This window comes from Sinocyclocheilus grahami, unplaced genomic scaffold (genome assembly GCF_001515645.1).
Source record: "Sinocyclocheilus grahami isolate Dianchi unplaced genomic scaffold, SAMN03320097.WGS_v1.1 scaffold378.1, whole genome shotgun sequence".
In the NCBI taxonomy this organism is placed as follows: domain Eukaryota; kingdom Metazoa; phylum Chordata; class Actinopteri; order Cypriniformes; family Cyprinidae; genus Sinocyclocheilus; species Sinocyclocheilus grahami.
Window position 1 is genome coordinate 1,153,578 of NW_015505557.1, and position 21,642 is coordinate 1,175,219.

Sequence of the window (21,642 nt, forward strand, 5' to 3'; positions counted from 1 at the left end):
AAGAATGTAGCTGAGCCTCCTGTATAACAACAGCTTGTCAACAAAACATCTGCTCTTCCTGCAGTTGTTGCATTATGTGCTTGGACTCAGGTGTGTGTTGGTCTTTATTCCCTGACCGCTCACTGGATGTATGTGTGATGTCAATGTTCTGGAGCAGAGCTGTCAGGGGTCTGCCTGTGAGATTTTCATTTACACAACTCAAGACTGTGCCTCCAGCAGAACACAGGAGCAGCGCCTGGAGCACACGGCGGCCCGACTCTCTCTCTGACACTGATTATATATTTAGAGTCAGACTTTTTTTTTTTTTTTTTTACAGCTGCACTGTAATTTTATTGTCAGTTCCTTTACTATATATAGTGAAAAACTTTAATAGACCTAACAAGACATTTCATGTAATTTTACAATAAAATACTGTTAAATATACAGACTTTAAAAGTGAAAGAACGTCTTCTTATAATTTACAGCAAAAAACTGTAAATTGACATTCCCAGAATTCCCTGTGAAACATTTAATAATAAAGTTTCTTAGTTTTTTTCTAATCATTTATGTACATTGGGGTTTTATGTTGCTAAATTAATGTTTATTGCATTAGATTCATGTCATGTTTGTTACCTTGATAGTGTTTTGTACCTTCTATCTATTACACTCTAAACAATGCTGGGTTAAATACAACCCAGTGCTGGGTAAAATAGGGACAAACCCAGCAATTGGGCTGTTTTGACCCAATTGCTCGGTTTGTCCCTATTTTACTAAGTGGTTGTCAGTGCATTATAAAACAGATTTTAGTACTTAATTAGGTTGGTATAGGAAGAGAGACGGGAGGAATGAGGGCTCATGGTTGCACTATAGCGGGATAAGAGTTATTCAATCACATATATGATTAAACCACAGAAGAGTTATTTATGTTACCCAACACACATATTTATATACTGTAGAAACCTGTTTCCGCCTTAAACTAAACAGGCAGTTGTGAGATTAGCATAAGAAATGAAGTCGAATATATATTCAATTATGAAATAAAAATCAGAGTTATGAGAAATAAAGTCAAAAATGGAAGATTTTAGATCACACTGTGAGATATTAAAGTCCTAATTATGCAAAATAAAGTTAAAATTGTGAAATATTAGGCTGCAATCGAAGGAAATAAAGTTATATTATGAAATACTGAATCTCATTGTAAGGTATAAAGCCAGTGTGCGATATTAAAATAACTTTATGAGATACAAAGTTGAATTATGAGGAATAAGAGACAAAATAGTAAGATATTAAGTCACTTTGGAAGACAAAAAGCTATAATTGTAAGATATTAAGTCATTGTGAGAAATATGGTAATACATCAAAATATTATTATTTAATGAGAAAAAAAATTACGTATGAGAAATAATGTAATAATTGTGAAATGTGAAAGAATTCATATTGTAAAACATGATCACTTCATAAGATAAAAAGTTACTATTATGAGAGTGAGATATTAAGCCACTTTGGGAGATTAAAAAAAGTTTCAATTATGAGAAATAAAGTTTGATAATTGAGATAAGTAATATTTGTGAGAAATACGGACATATTGGGAGATATTAAATCACATAATGAGACAAAAAGTCATAATTATGAGAGAAAAAAGAGACAAAACAGTGATCCATTAAAGTTACTTGTGAAGATAAAAAGTCACAATTGTGAAATATTAAGTCACATTTTGAGAGAAAAAGGTTATACTGTAAAATATGATCATCACTTAATGAGATAAAAAGTCATCATCGTCATTGTGAAATATTTTGTAATATTGTGAGAGGTCTTATTGTAAATTATAACTTCATTAGATAAAAGGTCATGTCTAAAAGCTGAAAATAATGAGATATTAAGTCACACTGGGAGATAAAAACAAACAAAAAATAGTTGCAATTGTGAATCGTTAAGTCATCGGGAGACATACAGTCAAACTGTGAGATATTAAAACATGCCATTTAAATTAAAATTTACATATAATAAAGTTGCAATTGTGAGATATAAAAGTGACAATTATGCACAATAAAGATACCTTTTTAGGCCCGTTCCCTGAAGAGACGCGGCTTTAAAAGTCCAGCGCTCGTTCGAACGTGCGAAAAGAGGCCTGCTGAAACCTTTCAGCTCTTATGCCTGAAGTAGAAAGGGTATAATCTCTGACCTTTTCCATTAAAGACCGAGGCACCTTAATGTCTCCTTGGAAGAGTACTTCAATGCATAGGATAATGTAAGCATCATTAATGTTGGCCCAGGCCAGGAGGCATGCAGACAGATGAGAGGAGGCTGATTAGCAGGTGTCTGGGAGCATGTGTGGAGCTCTGCTCTCCTGGGCATAGTACCCAGAAAGCCCTGAGAGAGGCTGAATTTCAGTGTGCTGCTGATCAAAAGCTTGTCGATCGAGGGGGAGCCGCACAGGTCACAGAAGAGAGACGGGAGGAATGAGGGCTCATGGTTGCACTATAGCGGGATAAGAGTTATTCAACCACATATATGATTAAACCACAGAAGAGTTATTTAAGTTACCCAACACACATATTTACATACTGTAGAAACCTGTTTCCACCTCAAACTAAACAGGCAATTGTGAGATTAGCATAAGAAATGAAGTCGCATATATATTCAATTGTGAAATAAAAATCAGAGTTATGAGAAATAAAGTCAAAAATGGAAGATTTTAGATCACACTGTGAGATATTAAAGTCCTAATTATGCAAAATAAAGTTGGAGGCTGCAATCGAAGGAAATAAAGTTATATTATGAAATATTGAATCTCATTGTAAGGTATAAAGCCAGTGTGCGATATTAAAATAACTTTATGAGATACAAAGTTGAATTATGAGGAATAAGAGACAAAATAGTAAGATATTAAGTCACTTTGGAAGACAAAACGCTATAATTGTAAGATATTAAGTCATTGTGAGAAATATGGCAATACATCAAAATATTATTATTTAATGAGAAAAAAAATTACGTATGAGAAATAATGTAATAATTGTGAAATGTGAAAGAATTCATATTGTAAAACATGATCACTTCATAAGATAAAAAGTTACTATTATGAGAGTGAGATATTAAGCCACTTTGGGAGATTAAAAAAAGTTTCAATTATGAGAAATAAAGTTTGATAATTGAGATAAGTAATATTTGTGAGAAATACGGACATATTGGGAGATATTAAATCACATAATGAGACAAAAAGTCATAATTATGAGAGAAAAAAGAGACAAAACAGTGATACATTAAAGTTACTTGTGAAGATAAAAAGTCACAATTGTGAAATATTAAGTCACATTTTGAGAGAAAAAGGTTATACTGTAAAATATGATCATCACTTAATGAGATAAAAAGTCATCATCGTCATTGTGAAATATTTTGTAATATTGTGAGAGGTCTTATTGTAAATTATAACTTCATTAGATAAAAGGTCATGTCTAAAAGCTGAAAATAATGAGATATTAAGTCACACTGGGAGATAAAAACAAACAAAAAATAGTTGCAATTGTGAATCGTTAAGTCATCGGGAGACATACAGTCAAACTGTGAGATATTAAAACATGCCATTTAAATTAAAATTTACATATAATAAAGTTGCAATTGTGAGATATAAAAGTGACAATTATGCACAATAAAGATACCTTTTTATGTACTTATTTTTTTAGTCTAAGATGGAAATAGTCTTTTACCGAATGAGACTTTTAGTGCATTTTTAGTCAGTTCTCCGAGCAAATGCTTGGTAATTGCTTTGCACAAAAGCTCTTTGAACTTTTTACTACTGTCAAGTGATTTAAAGTGGTAATCAAATGAATTACATGGAATTCTGATTAATCACATGAACTACAAAGAATCAAATACATTAATATTTGCTGAAAAAAGCCCACAGAGTAAGAAAATGAAAATACATTGTATTATTGTGCCAGAGAAAAGCACTGAATAGTCAGAGATGTAGCCTTGCTGGGGAGTGTTTGATTTCTTGGATCCTTTTTCTCTCAGTCTTCATACAGCCACCTCACCAGCCGTGGAGAAGCACGTTTATTACTGACTGCAAATCAGCGATGTCAGAAAAAGTGGCGACCCGTGTAAGATAGCGTTAATGGTTATCCATCGGCCGAGAGATTCATGGTGCAGGAGCACAGCACAGCAGCATGGGCTTTAATAAATACTGTGCATCTTGTGAACGCAGACACTCGTTTAGAGGAACCAGACCCCAGGGAGTCATTGGATCACTTATTGAGCTGCCAAACGAGCATGTGGATGAAATTATCATGTTTGTACTATTGTACCTTTAACGCATATAAACAGAACAATTCATAATGCTGTCATAAAGACCATATGACCGCGGTGCTAACTTGCAAAATAAAGAAGGGAATGTGCCTGTAAGACTCAGAATCGATTTATTTAATTCAAATATTAACAGCCAGGGGACAAATCTGATCTCAAGCCAGTTATAAATCATATGAGAGTCCATCAGGAACTCTCATTCGAGGTAAAACTCAATTCTTTGCATTGTGGCTTTGACCAGCACATCATACGCAGCTCATTAAACTTAACTGTCACTGGGGAACATTTAACAATAAGACAAAAATGGAGAGAGAGTGTGGGCGAAGAGAAAGAGAGAATTCTGTTATGCAGTATGAGCAAAGTGATTCTTGGAAACCCCCACAGAATTCCAGCGAGTCTCTGCTACTGACTTCAAACACGCTTTTAACACCTGTCAGTATGCTGAATGGATCTGCTATTTCTTATTGAACCTAAAAAAAAAAAACTAAACCTAAATTAAACATAGAAATACGCATCTGTAAATGGTTTAGGGCATTGTTGCTATTGTTAACTAAAACTATTAAAAATCATTTTTAGTAATTAACAAAAATGTAAATATTAGAAGAAAACTCTTGATCAAAATGAGAAATGTTGGCATCTAACTGATATAAATAAGTTTTTGTATTAAAATTACTAAAACTGAAAGTGAAAAAATAGAAGCTAAATAGAAAAAAAAAAACGAATAAAAATGACATATCTATTTATCCATCCATCTATCCATCTAACCATCCACCCATGCATCATCGGCCTTGAAAATACAGTTGTTACCTTAAATAGATATTTCATTGCAGCCTTAAATTCACTGGCGCATCAAAAATAAATAAATAAACTAAAAAATAAAACAAAATAGTCAAATTAAATTATTTAACAAAAAACTACTAAATTTAAATTTAAAGTACTAAAATAATTAAAAGTGAAATAAAAATAGAAGCTAAATTAAAATATAAATCTATCTATCTATCTATCTATCTATCTATCTATCTATCTATCTATCTATCTATCTATCTATCTATCTATCTATCTATCTATCAATTCAAATATTAACAGCCAGGGGACAAATCTGATCTCAAGCCAGTTATAAATCATATGAGAGTCCATCAGGAACTCTCATTCGAGGTAAAACTCAATTCTTTGCATTGTGGCTTTGACCAGCACATCATACGCAGCTCATTAAACTTAACTGTCACTGGGGAACATTTAACAATAAGACAAAAATGGAGAGAGAGTGTGGGCGAAGAGAAAGAGAGAATTCTGTTATGCAGTATGAGCAAAGTGATTCTTGGAAACCCCCACAGAATTCCAGCGAGTCTCTGTTACTGACTTCAAACACGCTTTTAACACCTGTCAGTATGCTGAATGGATCTGCTATTTCTTATTGAACCTAAAAAAAAAAAACTAAACCTAAATTAAACATAGAAATACGCATCTGTAAATGGTTTAGGGCATTGTTGCTATTGTTAACTAAAACGATTAAAAATCATTTTTAGTAATTAACAAAAATGTAAATATTAGAAGAAAACTCTTGATCAAAACGAGAAATGTTGGCATCTAACTGATATAAATAAGTTTTTGTATTAAAATTACTAAAACTGAAAGTGAAAAAATAGAAGCTAAATAGAAAAAAAAAACGAATAAAAATGACATATCTATTTATCCATCCATCTATCCATCTAACCATCCACCCATGCATCATCGGCCTTGAAAATACAGTTGTTACCTTAAATAGATATTTCATTGCAGCCTTAAATTCACTGGCGCATCAAAAATAAATAAATAAACTAAAAAATAAAACAAAATAGTCAAATTAAATTATTTAACAAAAAACTACTAAATTTAAATTTAAAGTACTAAAATAATTAAAAGTGAAATAAAAATAGAAGCTAAATTAAAATATAAATCTATCTATCTATCTATCTATCTATCTATCTATCTATCTATCTAACAACTAGTTCATTTAAATGTTCTCACATCTAGTGCATTTTTCAAATGAACTGACAAAGCAATTTTTACACCTTCTGTTACAATGACTTGAACTAGAAACAAAACACAAAACACAAAACAAAACAACTAGTTCATTTAAATGTTCTCACATCTAGTGCATTTTTCAAATGAACTGTCAAAGCAATTTTTACACCTTCTGTTACAATGACTTGAACTAGAAAACATAAACCCATGTTTCTCACGGCTCTTTCATGACACATCTGCCTGTGCTGTCATAACCAATGGGATCGGCAGGAGTCTTGGGGGAAGGTTAAACACTTTTTTTCCCAGCCTTATGATGTAAAGGATGTTACTGAGAGTATGTGAGGGTATTACAGAAAACTCAACCCAACAAAGTCAACCGTGTCCTCGAGACAGATGCCGCAGTTTGATTGTAGACGCACATGAAACAATTCTAATCTCACAAGACACAAATATTCACAGTTTGACCCAAAAAACGTGCATCTGTGCTTTCCGCCTATGCTCATTTGTCATTCCTGGGTGATGTATGACGCACCGAGGCTGGAAACGCTTAATAAATGCTTAGCAAAAATAGATTTCTTCCCGACGCCAGCAGTGCAGTGCAACTCCTGAGAGAGCTGAACTACACTGATGCTGTTTTCAGTTCACAGCCTCTCTTTAGCAAAGATCACACTGAGTTTGCCCTTTGACCTCTGCTATTGTCTGTGGGACATTAGGCAAGTTCTCACAAGACAGTTTTGAGTCAATTAGTATTGATATGGTGCTACTAAAATAAAGACCACTGTCACCTGGGGGTGCCGATTTGCCAAAAACATTATAATACATATTACAAAGTATTTCATAAGACACATGCTAACCTACTGAACTGAAGAGCAAAATCTCATGACTTTTCAGATGAACAGATAAAAATGGAGTGCAAATACACAGAAAGTGCCATTTTACTTCAGTCACAGGCCATTACTGAGATGCAAAAGTGCTTTGCAGTTTGATTCTGCGGGTTTGTGTATGTGCGTTTCATAGACACATTTTAGCCTGAGGTCTGCATTTAAGACTCAAATTGTACAACCTTTCAGTTGCTTGGCCAACAATCCCGTCAGCATTTCTTTTGTTCAACTGTCATCTTATACATGAGCCAGATGACAAGAGGATTTATTAAGGTCCTTTTCTTTCATAGCAGCCAACTGTTGGCAGAACGCTATTGATTTGTCCTTTCTTGGAAAAGCATCCACTTACTGTACTTACTGTTAATCTCGATTAAGAGACAATAGGACTGTAGGAGACAGTCGGGGAATGATGGGAATACACCGGTAGAGAAGCTAGTACAGTTTATACAGCGACAATACTGAAACTCGCAGATCATTTGTTTATATAATAATTTAAAAAGACATAAAATATAAATGTGTACTACAACGTGAATGAATACTAAATACGACAAAAAAAAAAAGATTACATACTTTGAATTAATGTATTGAATGCATCTACACTACCATTTAAACGTTTTTTTTTTCAAAAGAAATTAATACTTTTATTCAAAAAGGATGCATTAAATTTGATAAAATGTTGTGACAGCAAAGGCATTTATACTGTAACATTACAAAACATTCATATTTCAAATAAATTCTGTCCTTTTAACTTTCTATTCATCAAAGAATCCTGAAACAAAAATGTTCCAAATTCCAAATTCAGCTTTGCCATCACATATATTTTAAAATATAACACCAATTTTAAATTGTAATAATATTTCACAGTATTAAAGTATTTTAACTGTATAAATGCAGTCTATGCAAACATAAGAGATTTCTTTAAAAAACATTTTCGAACGGCAGTGTGTATTCTGGCAAAAAGAAACGGCAAATTAGAGAGGAGGATGGCATTTGATTGAAATGCAAAAAAAACTATTACAGCTTTTTGTACGTGACCTGTATGGGCAAATCTAAAATCGATGAAACCCCAATAATACACTGTGTGCAAAATATATACTTGTGAAATATAATAACCCTGCTGTGGATAGAGTTTACCTTTACTCTGCTCTTTTCCAGAGCGTTCTCCAGTTCCTGTTTGGCAGCCACTGTTTCCTGTTGATGGGTTTGACGCATATGTTCAATGGCTGATGCGTGAAGATGGTTCAGCTCGGAACGCAGGGATGCTGAGAGGAGAACAAGAGAAAGAGAGAGACATAGGGAATGAAAAACAAGACTATTCCAGGGAGATGATCTGCTGTTTGGAGATGAATTAAAAACCACTCATCTCCAACTCTCCCTAAAGCATAAATGTCACAGGTGGAAATGGAAGTGACACTCATTCCTCCACCTGCAATTTCCTGTCAGCGCTCCCTCATTATGCTCCTTTCCAGTTTCTTCCAATGATACCTTATTTCAAAGAGACTGGGCTATAATTAGAGCTGTAGAACTCCACTGGTTTTGCTTCAGGACTCTGAGGTTTTCCATTCGACATCTAGTACCAACACTGCTTAGTGTACAAAGTAAATGCAAACGTACTTTAAATCAAACATTTATTAATATTACCAACAAAATGCTAAATCATTAACATGGCACAGGACAAATAAGGAAACCTTTTTATTTCCAATTGTCTCTTGAAACTGCAGTCAACAAGTCATTTAACAAAATGATGCAAATTTTAAATAGTTTACTGTATTATTTCTTATTTTAGTTTTATTTTTCCCAGCTCAATGAAACCCAGTCATGACAGATATATGGCACAATTTTTGTGAGTTTTGGGCATTTTTCAAGCTAAGGTGAGCATAAAATTGCAGCGTAACCGAGCAACTTTAATAAAACTTTAATAAAGCTGAATAAATTAAATTTGAATTTGAACTTTGTAAATCATGCAGTGTTGGACCGCATCATATTTCCAGATTTGCCACTTGAAATTGACACAGAAAACATCATTTTAATTTCCTGAAACATTGGACAAACCAAGTCTCATATACAAAAATATAGTTGCTTGTTTCATTAAATCAGTTTAGTTATTTGTATTATGCAATAATAATAATAATAATAATAAAAAATTAAGAAGCACCCATCAAAAATTGTTGTTCTTTATTTTTTGTAGAATAAAAGAATTCTTCTCTTTTGTTTTGATTTTTATAAACCTAACATACTGATCCAACCTGATTATATATTGATATCATATTAGAATGAGCTTTGGAAATGCATTTAAATCTAAACAGGCATTTCAATTGGGATTTCTTTAAGCAGTGGCAAATATTCAGCTTTGTTCTTTTTTCATCATGACAGCTACTCTCTTGCTGCCACATAAGCCATCACTATGGCAACCCATATAGATATTACAGATATTGACTCCATTGTCTCAGCAAATGGATCTGATTTCATCACTTGCAAAATGATAGCGCAGACATTCAGTCCTAAAGACTGCATTTGACCAAGAGTAAATAATAAACATGTTCTGAAGGGTTTTTGCAGTGTGTGTTTGTGGCTGTTTTACCCAGCATGGCCTTGCCCTCATCCTCCAGTTCGAAGCGGAGGGTCTGCAGCTCTTGCTCTGACTGCTGTTTCAGAGTCTCGATGTTCTGCCTGTGAGCCTCCCGCAGAGTCTGAAGCTCCATGTGGTGCTGCTGCCGTAGCCGTTCCTCAAGCTCCTACACACACACAACACAACACATGGATTAGTTCATTAGAGTAGACAAATGTACATGACTCATACAATCTACATAAACTGTATATTTGACTCATGAAAATATTATAATATGTTCATGTCTCTCATATCACTCATGCACCAATTAGAATAAAAAAAAAAACACACTTTTTTTTTCATGTGTTGCCCTTCCAGGACAATTTGTGTATACCAGGGGGGATTGAGATTTTTTTCTTGCCCATTTTTGCTGCTACACACAACAGAAAAATAAATAATGGAGGAACTAGACTCAAGGAGAAACTTCAAATATGATGTTTTATCTTGCCCTTCGGAGCCTTTGCACAAAACAGTTTGCTACTGCTTGCAGTAAAAATGGCAGAGAAATAATTTGAATATATATGGTAAGCATAAACCTTTGGATACAGGACTAGATGCTCAAAAGTCAAAAGACAAAAACATTACCTGGAAGAACAACAAACCGGTAAGAAAAAAAAAAGATGCATGAGAACTTGTAGTTAAATATGTTAGCTGACACTTAACAGGGGAAAAGAAAATATTATTTAATATATAAAAAACATATACTAAATATTTACTTAGACTTTTACATATCATTTTTATATATAAAACATATGTGACCCTGGACCACAAAACCAGTCATAAGGGTAAATTTTTTTGAAATTGAGATTTATAGACAATCTCAAAGCTGAATAAATAAGCTTTCCATTGATGTATGGTTTGTTAGGATCGGACAATATTTGGCCGAGATACAACTATTTGAATATCTAGAATATTGAATATCTAATATATCTAGAAAAAAAAAATCTAAATATTGAGAAAATCGCCTTTAAAGTTGTCCAAATGAAGTTTTTAGCAATGCATATTACTAATCAAAAATTAAGTTGATATATTTACGGTAGGAAATTTACTAAATATCTTCATGGAACATGAATGTCCTAATGATTTTTGGCATAAAAGAAAAATCTATCATTTTGACCCATACAATGTATTTTTGGCTATTGCTACAATCATACCCCAGCGACTTAAAACTGGTTTTGTGGTCCAGGGTCACATATACTAACATATACTATATACTTACAATACCATAAATAAGTTAAAATAGTTGTTTAACACTTCAAACCTATTAATACTAAAATAAAAAAGTATATTAGTACCTAAATTACCTCCATCTGTTTGCTCAATGACAGAGAGGAAAGGCTTGTAGTAAAAAAACAAATCTATAATTAATTACAAAAGTATTATTATATTAAATATAAAATATAATTCATTATACACAAACACTATATGCTTATAGTATAAACAAGTTACAATACTTAGAACTTATTAATACTCAACAACAACAAAAACTAAAAAAACACTACACTAAATTCTAAAATAAAATAAAATAAAGACCTCCATCAGGTTGCTTAACCACAGAAAGAACAGGCTTCCTCAAACTTAAACCATTAACACTGACCAGTTTAATCAACAAAAAACTGTTAGCTTAGACAGTAAGACCAACTTGCTCAACAACTTGCTCAACCAATGTCAAAATTGGTCAAATTTACCATATTCACCTAACCTACATTCTTCTGGTGAACTGGATGGCTAGACCAGAACCAAACCAAAAAACCTGCATTCTAAGCAGGTCTTTTCAACAAGGTGAATGAGAATTGCAACAGGTGCGTAAATAACATATTTCTCAAAAATCACAGGAATTATGACTCTATCAGAAGGCACTTAAGCATCTCTGCAAGCTTGTTAAGGATCTTGGATGGTTGCTGTCTAACGCCTAGCTAGAGGAATGCAAATTATAGCACCCTGAATTAGATTAAGAGAATGGAGCTGCTTGAGCGCTGGGGATACACTGACATAATGAGGGCTAAGGCAGAGCACCTGCCTCCACTGAAAGCCTCTTTGGAGTCAGTGATATCCAGCAGAGTGGGGTCGGATGGGACAGGAAGTGAGTTAGGGAATGACAGGGGACACAAATTAGACCAAATGATTCATCAGTAAACACAGACTGCACCAAGCCAGTTGGTAGGAGTGTGCTGGAAACTGAGCCGTTTTAATGCAGAGATCAAAATAAAACAGCTGATGGGGAAGATCAACAGGGCTGAACTGAGACACGGAAAAACATACCATGTGGTCTTGAAGAGATTTGTTAAATATGACTCATTTAAAACCATACAGTCCTGAGCTTTTCTCAAAATATTGCATATTTTAATAATTTTGAATCATATTTGAATCATTTTAATCATATTTATAGATATTGACATCAATTAAAAATGTAAATTGTGAACTTAGCACATACACATATTGGGTAATATATATATATATATATATATATATGTGTGTGTGTGTGTGTGTGTGTGTGTGTGTGTGCGTAATTACACTTAAAACAGGATTCACACAAAGATTGGAAATTAGGTCACACAGGTTTGTTTTTGTGAAAAGTGGGGACATCCCATAGGCGTAATGGTTTTTATGCTGTACAGACCATATATTCTATTGCCCTACCCCTAAACCTACCCCTCACAGGAAACTTTGTGCTATTGATCTATATAATACATAATATATAAAATACACTATAAAAAAGTTGCTTCCTTAATTTTAAGTACAATCAACTTAGCTGTGTAAGTGATTTCAACTTAAATTACATTCAATTGACTAAAAACATGAGTTGAATCTGGTATAACATGTTTTAAAAAGTTGAAATTGCTTAACTTTTTTTTATGAGTTAAAGTAATGTAAAAACAAGAAATGATGGTGGTGAAGAAGAGGGAATGCAAGGAAGAATTGTTGAAAGCTGGATTTGTGAAAGCATGTGATCACTACAGGTTCAAAACATCTTTCCCAATTTCTGTTCCAAAATTATGAGATGGTTACAGGAAGGCATTAATTTCACCCAATATTTATGTGCTACTATCTTCTATCAGCTAAAGTTGTGCTAGGCAGTAGCCAGAAAGGCAGCTCAACAAGTTTAAAAACAGAGCAATAATGTTGGCTAATGATACCCAAAAATATTCAGTTTTGCTTATACTTTTTAACCAATGAATCATTCAAGTTCCATATTGTGTCAAGTGTGTTACTGACACATCTTTTGCTAGCTAAAGAAACATCATGCATCAAACGGATGTGGTGTCAGTTGTGCAAGGTCAAGTTTTCTCCTCCTGCAGCCCGATGGCTCAGTAAAACTGAAAAGGTCAGGTCATTTCTGTCATTCAGACAACTATCAGGGACACGGCAGCCTGAACTGGATAGCACACACATGCTTGAGAAAAACATTCACAGAAGAAATCTTTAATCTGAATGACTACAGCAGTCACACACACACACACACAGAGTTGTGATGTTTTTTTCCACAATTCTCTTCCCACTCTAATGTCATAGTGCCATTTTCACCTCCTCAAGTAGCTACGAGAAATGAATCTTGAGTAGTACACTTCGCTTCTTCTCTGCCAATAAAGCTTGTGCATTAATTAGTGAGTTATTTTAGGATTCCACACTCACGCTGTTTTCAGATTAATGAGAGAATCCCCCGCAAACAGTACAGAAAACAACCCACTATAAATGCAAAGGTTTCATTATATCATATAATGTTTTATTTTATTAGGTTACTATATTATGTTACACTGACTATGTCTTCTACATTAAAGCAATAAGCCAGTGCATTATATCAGTGAATTTATGTTTTAACATTAAAACTATTAAAACATTTCTAATAATTGAAATAAAGCTAAAATAATATATATAAATATTAGTGATTTTGGGGTAAATGTACCACAGTATAGTGATTTGACAATGGTTAAGTTGTGATTTTACAATATACATAATATATATATCAGTGGTGAACTGTGACTTTTTTAACCGGGTATGCTGAGTGATAAGATCAGATAAGCTCTATATGTCTCTGCATCAGCTAAATGATTTTTTTATTCACACTGAATAGGAGTTAAAATTCCCACCCGGGTGACACTAATAACAGACCATGCAAAATACCAAAAAATATTTAAAATATTGCAAAGTAATGTTGCAACCTTTGAAAGAATAATAAAATCAGAGGAGGACTTTAACTGTAAGCGGCACGAGCATATGCAAAACAAAGGGAACAATATGATGTTTGTTATTATTAAAATTTTATATAGCCCACGTTTTTATTTAAAAAAAAAAATATTTACCGCTTAGGCAATAACGTTGACAATAACGTCGTATATCTTCAACATACGTTGTCTATGACCAAAAATGTAAAAAGATATGTTTTCTGTGGACTTTTAAAATTTGCTTTGCTTGAGAAAACAAAAATATACAGTTACAGTGTTTTTTTTCTTTTGATTTAGTCGAGTTGGTTTTGCATCAAACACAATGTGATTTTCGGCAATCGAGATCTGGCAGCAACAGCACATTTTCCCGCTTGGGCTAGCGCTTCGCGAACAGCTTACCTCGTGCATTAAATCTGCCGCAGACCTGCAAATCACTGAGAATGCACATCAATCCTGACGAGTCATAGCAACAGAGCGGAGGCGAGAAAGCTGCGGAGAATCCGCTCGCCCGGAAGCAACCGCAACTGACGTAGAGTTAAAGACAATTACTGCCGTTTGGCAAATAAATGATTGTACAGGCTTATTCCTAACTCTTTAAGCTTTAAGTTACATTTCAAATGACAAGGGATCAACTTATAATCATGTTTAGGCTATATGAATAATCCCGTAAATTTATTCTCTCAAATGGCCTGGGTATGCGGAGCATTCACGCTCTAGAGGAGATCTGCATGGAGGAATGGGCCAAAATACCAGCAACAGTGTGTGACAACCTTGTGAAGACTTACAGAAAACGTTTGACTTCTGTCATTGCCAACAAAGGGTATATAACAAAGTATTGAGATGAAATTTTGTTATTGACCAAATACTTATTTTCCACCATAATTTGCAAATAAATTCTTTGAAAATCCTACAATGTGATTTTCTGGATTTTTTTTTCTCATTTTGTCTCTCATAGTTGAGGTATACCTATGATGAAAATTACAGGCCTCTCTCATCTTTTTAAGTGGGAGAACTTGCACAATTGGTGGCTGACTAAATACTTTTTTCCCCACTGTATATATATATATATATATATATATATATATAGTCTTAAAAATACATATTTTATTATTTATTATTGGCAAGCAAGTATACAATTTTCTAGCATTTCAGTGTATGCTCTATTAAAACTAATACTCTCAAATAAATAAAGTAGGTTTGAGAAACCCTTACATTATATCCAAAGGAATATACTAGAGGCTGTAGGGGGAAAACTGTGTGATCAATACCATTGAAAGGTGGCTATAACCCAATATGCCTCACCGCTGCCCTATGGCCAGGTGATGCAGGATATAAAATGTCTCTCTCGTGTCTTCTCAAATGAGATTTATTTAGCTTTGGTGGGCGCTTAATGTAGTTTACCCTCTCATAAAAGACTATCTGTTTTCATTCCACTGAAATCTGTTTTTTATGATGCTTTGAGTCAGGACTACTCAAGGACCACAAAACAGGTTCCCTTTGTCTCATAATGCTGACATTTTTCTCTAACCTGTGATTTTCTTTTTTTCTATTAGTTTATATCTCGCAAATCTGAGTTCATATCTTGAAATTCTGTAATTTTCTCTAAGAATGGTGAGAAAAAAGTCTGAATTGTGAGATATAAATTAATATTGTGATAAAAAAAATCTAAATTGTGAAATAAAAAATATCACAATTACCTATTTGATTTTTTATTCCGTCTCAGAAATGGGCTAAAAGGTACAAAAGCTGTCATTGGGGCAGTACCTTTTCAAAAGGTGCACTTTTGTACATTTTAGATACTAATATGTACACTTAAGGTACTAATATGTACCTTTAAGGTACCAATATGGACTGTTTAGATACAAAGGTGTGCCTTTTGAAAAGGTACCGCCCCAGTGACAGATTTTGTACCTTTTTTTCTGAGATTGTATAGAGGAGCCACATTTGAAAAGAGCAAACTGAGGGCAGAAAGAGGCAGCTCTGAAATCCCCAGGTATCTTCACATTTCTTCTCCTTTAGCCAGAGTGACTCATCAGGTCCATATGCTTTCAGCCGGCGTGCTGTCGAGGATGGCCACACACAAGCGTTTTTACCTACTGTGGCAGCTGCGGGATTTTGGCCTGTTCTTTCCGGCCGGGTAAAAAGCACTGCTTGATATCAGCAAAAAGCTTATAGGAGAGAGCTGAGGTGGATCTTTTTGCCTGCTTGAGCGAGATATCAGACGGAGGAATTGCACGCTCATTTTCGTCTCTGACTCTGACGAGACTGAGGCTGTCTTTCTCCTCTGCAGTGCTGCCGAACCCATTAGCAGCAGAGGAGCGCTCATCCGCCTGACTTCAGAAGAGAAATGCTCAATACTGAGACGTTTGTGAGCAGAGAGAGAGAGAGAGATGCTGATGCAGCTGGTGTGAGATATTATCACACTGAACCGCTGATGATAATTAAACACAAGTCAATAAATCGGCTCCTGGTGTCGGCACGTCTACCTCAGATAATGGTGCTCTGGAGCAGAAAGCTATTAAATGAGATTTCATAAGCCTTCTGTTGGATCTCCACTCATTACATGAATGAAGCAAGGACATGAAAAGGGTTTCTTTTAATGGTATGCAACTGGGTAAAACTCATATTTACCACAATTACTGCACACTTGCTCTTAATTCTATCTTAAATCTGTCTGTGTTGCCGGGAAACTCATCAACATGCAAATTACTACTGTGTCTGATATTTCATATCCAATATGCACCAATTAAATGGTAATTATTCATATGTCTATAACCACAGCTATAACACGCGTGCTGACACTTTGACAATTAAAATTAAAGTATTATTATGAAAACCAAATATGAAATGTATGTTGTGTCAAGTGAGTGATTTTTATTCAGTTCGCTTGAAGATCTAATTAAATACGAAGGACCAAATTACAAAAATTAAATCATTTAATATTGAAATAAATTGTGAAATACAAAACTGTTAGCAAAAAACACTTAACAAAATATAAAAATCAATACATTAATTATTAAATCAAAAAACTCATAAATGCCTGTTGTACTTCATTTTTTCATGATGACTAAATATGGATATAATGCTAAAATGAAATACAAACAAATTAATGTTCATTTCATTTTAGCATTACTTTGTACATTTTTATTTATTTTGTAATGATAAGCTAATGCTAAAATGAAATACAATTTATTAATTTGTTAGGCGATTTAATAATAATTAATTGAATAAATTAGTTAGGTGATTTAAAAATTAATAATATAATGCTTTTTATGGTTTCATTAACTGTTTAATTGTATAGTTAATAGTTTCTTTAATTATTTATTTAGTGATTTAATTTTGGAATATAATTTTGGAAATAATCTGTTCATAATTAAAGTGGGGAAATCAAGTATTCATTATTTATGGAATTCTAAATCCCTAAATAGCATCACAAGCATCACAAGCGGTCAAGCACCACCAACTTTCACAACTAACATCAGGTTTCTCAAAGCGGTTCATGCAAGTGTGCTGGTAAAAATCAGCTTAAACACAAATTAGTAAATAGCAAAAGATACAAATCAATCAAAAAACACAAAGTGCCAATGTGAATAACTGAAACGTTAGGTTAGGCTGTTTGATTGAACGTTAGGTTAGGAGGGTTTTCGTTAGTAGTTTGATATCAGATTAGAGTGCAAAATAGCAGGTCTCTGCGGCACACTGGGTTAACAAAAACAGTTCACCTCTGTGTGTATATTTCCTAATGGCATCACTGGCAGATAAACTAATTCCCTCCATTCTCCATCCATTGACAGCTAGTGGCTGAGGTTCTTACTGCCTGGTGTGGCCCTGTCCTGGACAGTGGGGTATATCAGTAATAGAGGTCAGTTGGTGTTATCACACGTAATGTGTTCAGAAACCAGCTGTGACATGGAGCAATGAAATCCATTACACAGCAGTTTGCTGAAATAAACAGTAAATCGAGCCACTGGCATAGCGACAATTTCAACCAGCCAAATTCAGCAAATAAATGCACAGACGTTCTGACCATATCCGTCAGTTATGGACACTGGGGAGATTTTGTAATATTATAGTATAACAATATATATTTTCTTTTTAAACAAATAAAAAATAAATACATAGATTTCTCTAATACAATTTTTATATGTAAATCATTTATTTAATACTATTATTATAATTTTTAATTTATTTAATATTATACTATATGTTATATTTTATGATTTATATTTAATATTGTATTTATTTACTCTCACTCTCTCTCTCTGAAATGTCTTGAATGAGACTTATCCTTCAAAAAAATAAAAAAAGATTAAGGCATTTGGTTGTCATCAGTGTTATTTTAGTATTATTCATATACTATTATAGTTTTTATTCATATTTTGAGTTAGATTTATTTTTATATATTTTCAGTTTTCTTTTAAATTTGTGTTTAATCCTTAGTCATTTTGTTATGTGCTTTTGTCAATTAATTTGTTTTTTAATTAAAAACTAATGAAATAAATATTAATATTTTGATAAAGCTATTAAATGAGATTTCATAAGCCTTCTGTTGGATCTCTACTCATTACATGAATGAAGCAAGGACATGAAAAGGGTTTCTTTTAATGGTATGCAACTGGGTAAAACTCATATTTACCACAATTACTGCACACTTGCTCTTAATTCTATCTTAAATCTGTCTGTGTTGCCGGGAAACTCATCAACATGCAAATTACTACTGTGTCTGATATTTCATATCCAATATGCACCAATTAAATGGTAATTATTCATAGTCATTTTGTTATGTGCTTTTGTCAATTAATTTGTTTTTTAATTAAAAACTAATGAAATAAATATTAATATTTTGATTAATTTTATTTTTGTTTCAGTTTTAGTTTAATTCAGTTTTAGTTGCTTTATTTATTTCCAATTAGTCATTTTAATGCTTCAACTTAAGACTTTTTAGTCTTGTTTATGTTTTTCATATATATATATATATATATATATATATATATATATATGAGAATGTATATGAGATTGTAAAGGCTGAAAACTCATGAATAATTATATTGGAAAGCTGTAAGAAGTCATATTAAATTATGTGTCCATGACCTAATTAATATTCATAATCTAAGCCTTTGCCCTTTTGTGACATCACTACAAGCCTGTGCAGTCCAACTGCTTCCACTATTTTTTAAAACAGTGAAGTGAAGCCTGTGATTCTGACTGACGCTGCATTTGGTGAGTCAATCTCAACTTATCAGCAGTTATTCAAGCGGTCTACTCCCGCTCGCAGCCTCCATCCCCGGGCCTGCGGTGTGGAGCCACTTCAGCCCAGCTCAAGGTAACCATTTCCAGTCAGAGTGAGAGTTTCTCTCCCCTGAAGTCGTCAGGGGCCAGGTACTGGATAAAACAGACAATACAGCCTGTGACAGCGAGCGCTCAGCCATTACTAACCCACAGACAGGAGAGCCGAGAGTGAGCAGGTTATTCCAGGACAGGGGGAAGAGAAGGACCTGAGAGACGTGCTGTGGGCCGGGCTGGATCTGTGGCAGATCTGCCTCACCTCTATCAAATCTATTGGGGGACTGAAAGAGGGTCTTGCGGGAGGGCAAACAGGGCTAACGGACAATTTCACCAGTGGACAAATAGGCTGAAAGGATTCCGGTCAGCAATTGCTTGGCTGGCTCTGTACAAGAAAAAGAGCTTGAGCAGCAAATAGAAGTTGGAGTGGATGTGGTCTCATGTAGTCAGACGGTTGACAATCACTATAAAGTCTCATCCACAATCCACAAAGACTGAAAATGGATCGTCACCAAGCAGCAGATACAAATAAAACTGTAACAAAATAATCTAACCCTTGCTGATGTAAGTAACACAAGCGATTCATTTCAAAGAACCTTGTGATCGGACCGATATAAACAGATTTTAATAAACCAAGTTGTAAACAGGGTCAGAGAAAATAAACTTTGTAGCTGAATAATCCTATTGTCAATAATCCTACTGTCTTTACATAATATATATATATATATATATATATATACAGTGGGTACGGAAAGTATTCAGACCCCCTTAAATTTTTCAGTCTTTGTTATATTGCAGCCATTTGCTAAAATCATTTAAGTTAATTTTTTTTCCTCATTAATGTACACACAGCACACCATATTGACAGAAAAACACAGAATTGTTGACATTTTTGCAGATTTATTAAAAAAGAAAAACTGAAATATCACATGGTCCTAAGTATTCAGACCCTTTGCTCAGTATTTAGTAGAAGCACCCTTTTGATCGAATACAGCCATGAGTCTTTTTGGGAAAGATGCAACAAGTTTTTCACACCTGGACTCACTGACGTAACGTTGAACGTGACTGACTGAATGGGAACATTAGGATATCAAGTAAAGATCATGTTCCATGAAGATATGCATTGCTAAGAACTTCATTTTGACAACTTTAAAGGAGATTTTCTCAATATTTAGATTTTTTTGCACCCTCAGATTCCAGATTTTCAAATAGTTGTATCTCGACGATGCAGCGACCGACATCCTGTCCTCTGCCTGTGCCCCGCACAAGATGCTAGACCCCGCCCTGTCCGAGGACCCAGCACGCTCGTCCGGAAGCACCAGGTGGTGCGACATGCTCGAGGAATGAGAGGCCCGCGGAGACGTACTCGACGGGGAAGCTCTCACCGTCACCCTCAGGTCTCCCTGACCATGAACCGAAGTAGCCCTCCGAGAACCAGAGGAGCTAGAGCGGGGCATGGCAAGGGGGATACCCCCCCGTTTAATGAGGAGGTATCTGGACCGCAATGTCGCGATGGTCATGTTCCCGCAGTGAGAACATGACTCATCCATGAGCGCTGCTTCAGCGTGCTGTAAGCCCAAGCACGAGAGGCAGTGATCATGACCGTCAGATGAAGGCAGGAAACGACCGCATCCAGAAACGCACGAGCGGGAAGCCATCTTTAAAAAGACGCCCGTCGCTCGTGAAGCTCTTTTAGAAATAGCTCTTTTAGAATTTTTGGAAACACTCTTTTAGAGAGAGCGCTGAAGCGCCCAGGGGAGGTCGCGGCGAGACCGCAGAATGAAAGCTGCAGCCCGCCGAGGTTTCAGCAGCCTGGATGGCAACCCCCGCTGATACGCCGTCACACCAACGCCAGCTGTTTCTCGAACACTCGCGGAGATTCGTCCTGTAGAAGGCTCGGCTCCGAAGCGAAAAGCTGATGTGCGTTTGCACGCGCTCTCCTTTTATACCCGCGCTGCGGGGCGGGGTGCGCGTGGCGAAACACGCACGCCAACTGTCATTGGCTTGTTTAGTTAACACTCGAAGGTGATTGGGCTCTCGGGCGAGATCCCAATTCGTCAGTCACTGACGTAACGTTGAACGTGACTGACTGAATGGGAACATTAGGATATCAAGTAAAGATCATGTTCCATGAAGATATGCATTGCTAAGAACTTCATTTTGACAACTTTAAAGGAGATTTTCTCAATATTTAGATTTTTTTGCACCCTCAGATTCCAGATTTTCAAATAGTTGTATCTCGACCAAATATTGTTCTATCCTAACACACCCATACATCAATGGAAAGCTTATTTATTCAGCTTTTAGATGATGTATAAATATCAATTTCGAAAAATGTACCCTTATGACTGGCTTTGTGGTCCAGGGTCACACATATTAATAATGCAACACCCTAATAATATTAATTATTAACATTGAAATATTA

At 34.7% G+C, this 21,642-nt stretch overlaps 1 protein-coding gene across 1 annotated transcript in view; it reads right to left on the reverse strand.

Annotated features, from left to right (window-relative positions):
- The window catches only part of fam184ab (family with sequence similarity 184 member Ab), a 151,859-nt gene that overhangs the window by 29,486 nt on the left and 100,731 nt on the right, over positions 1–21,642 (reverse strand). The window contains exons 17-18 of the mRNA XM_016230859.1: positions 9,745–9,898; positions 8,298–8,425 (exon numbers count right to left, since the gene is read on the reverse strand). Of these exons, the coding sequence (XP_016086345.1) occupies positions 8,298–8,425; positions 9,745–9,898 (282 nt within the window). The remainder of the gene's footprint in view (positions 1–8,297; positions 8,426–9,744; positions 9,899–21,642) is intronic.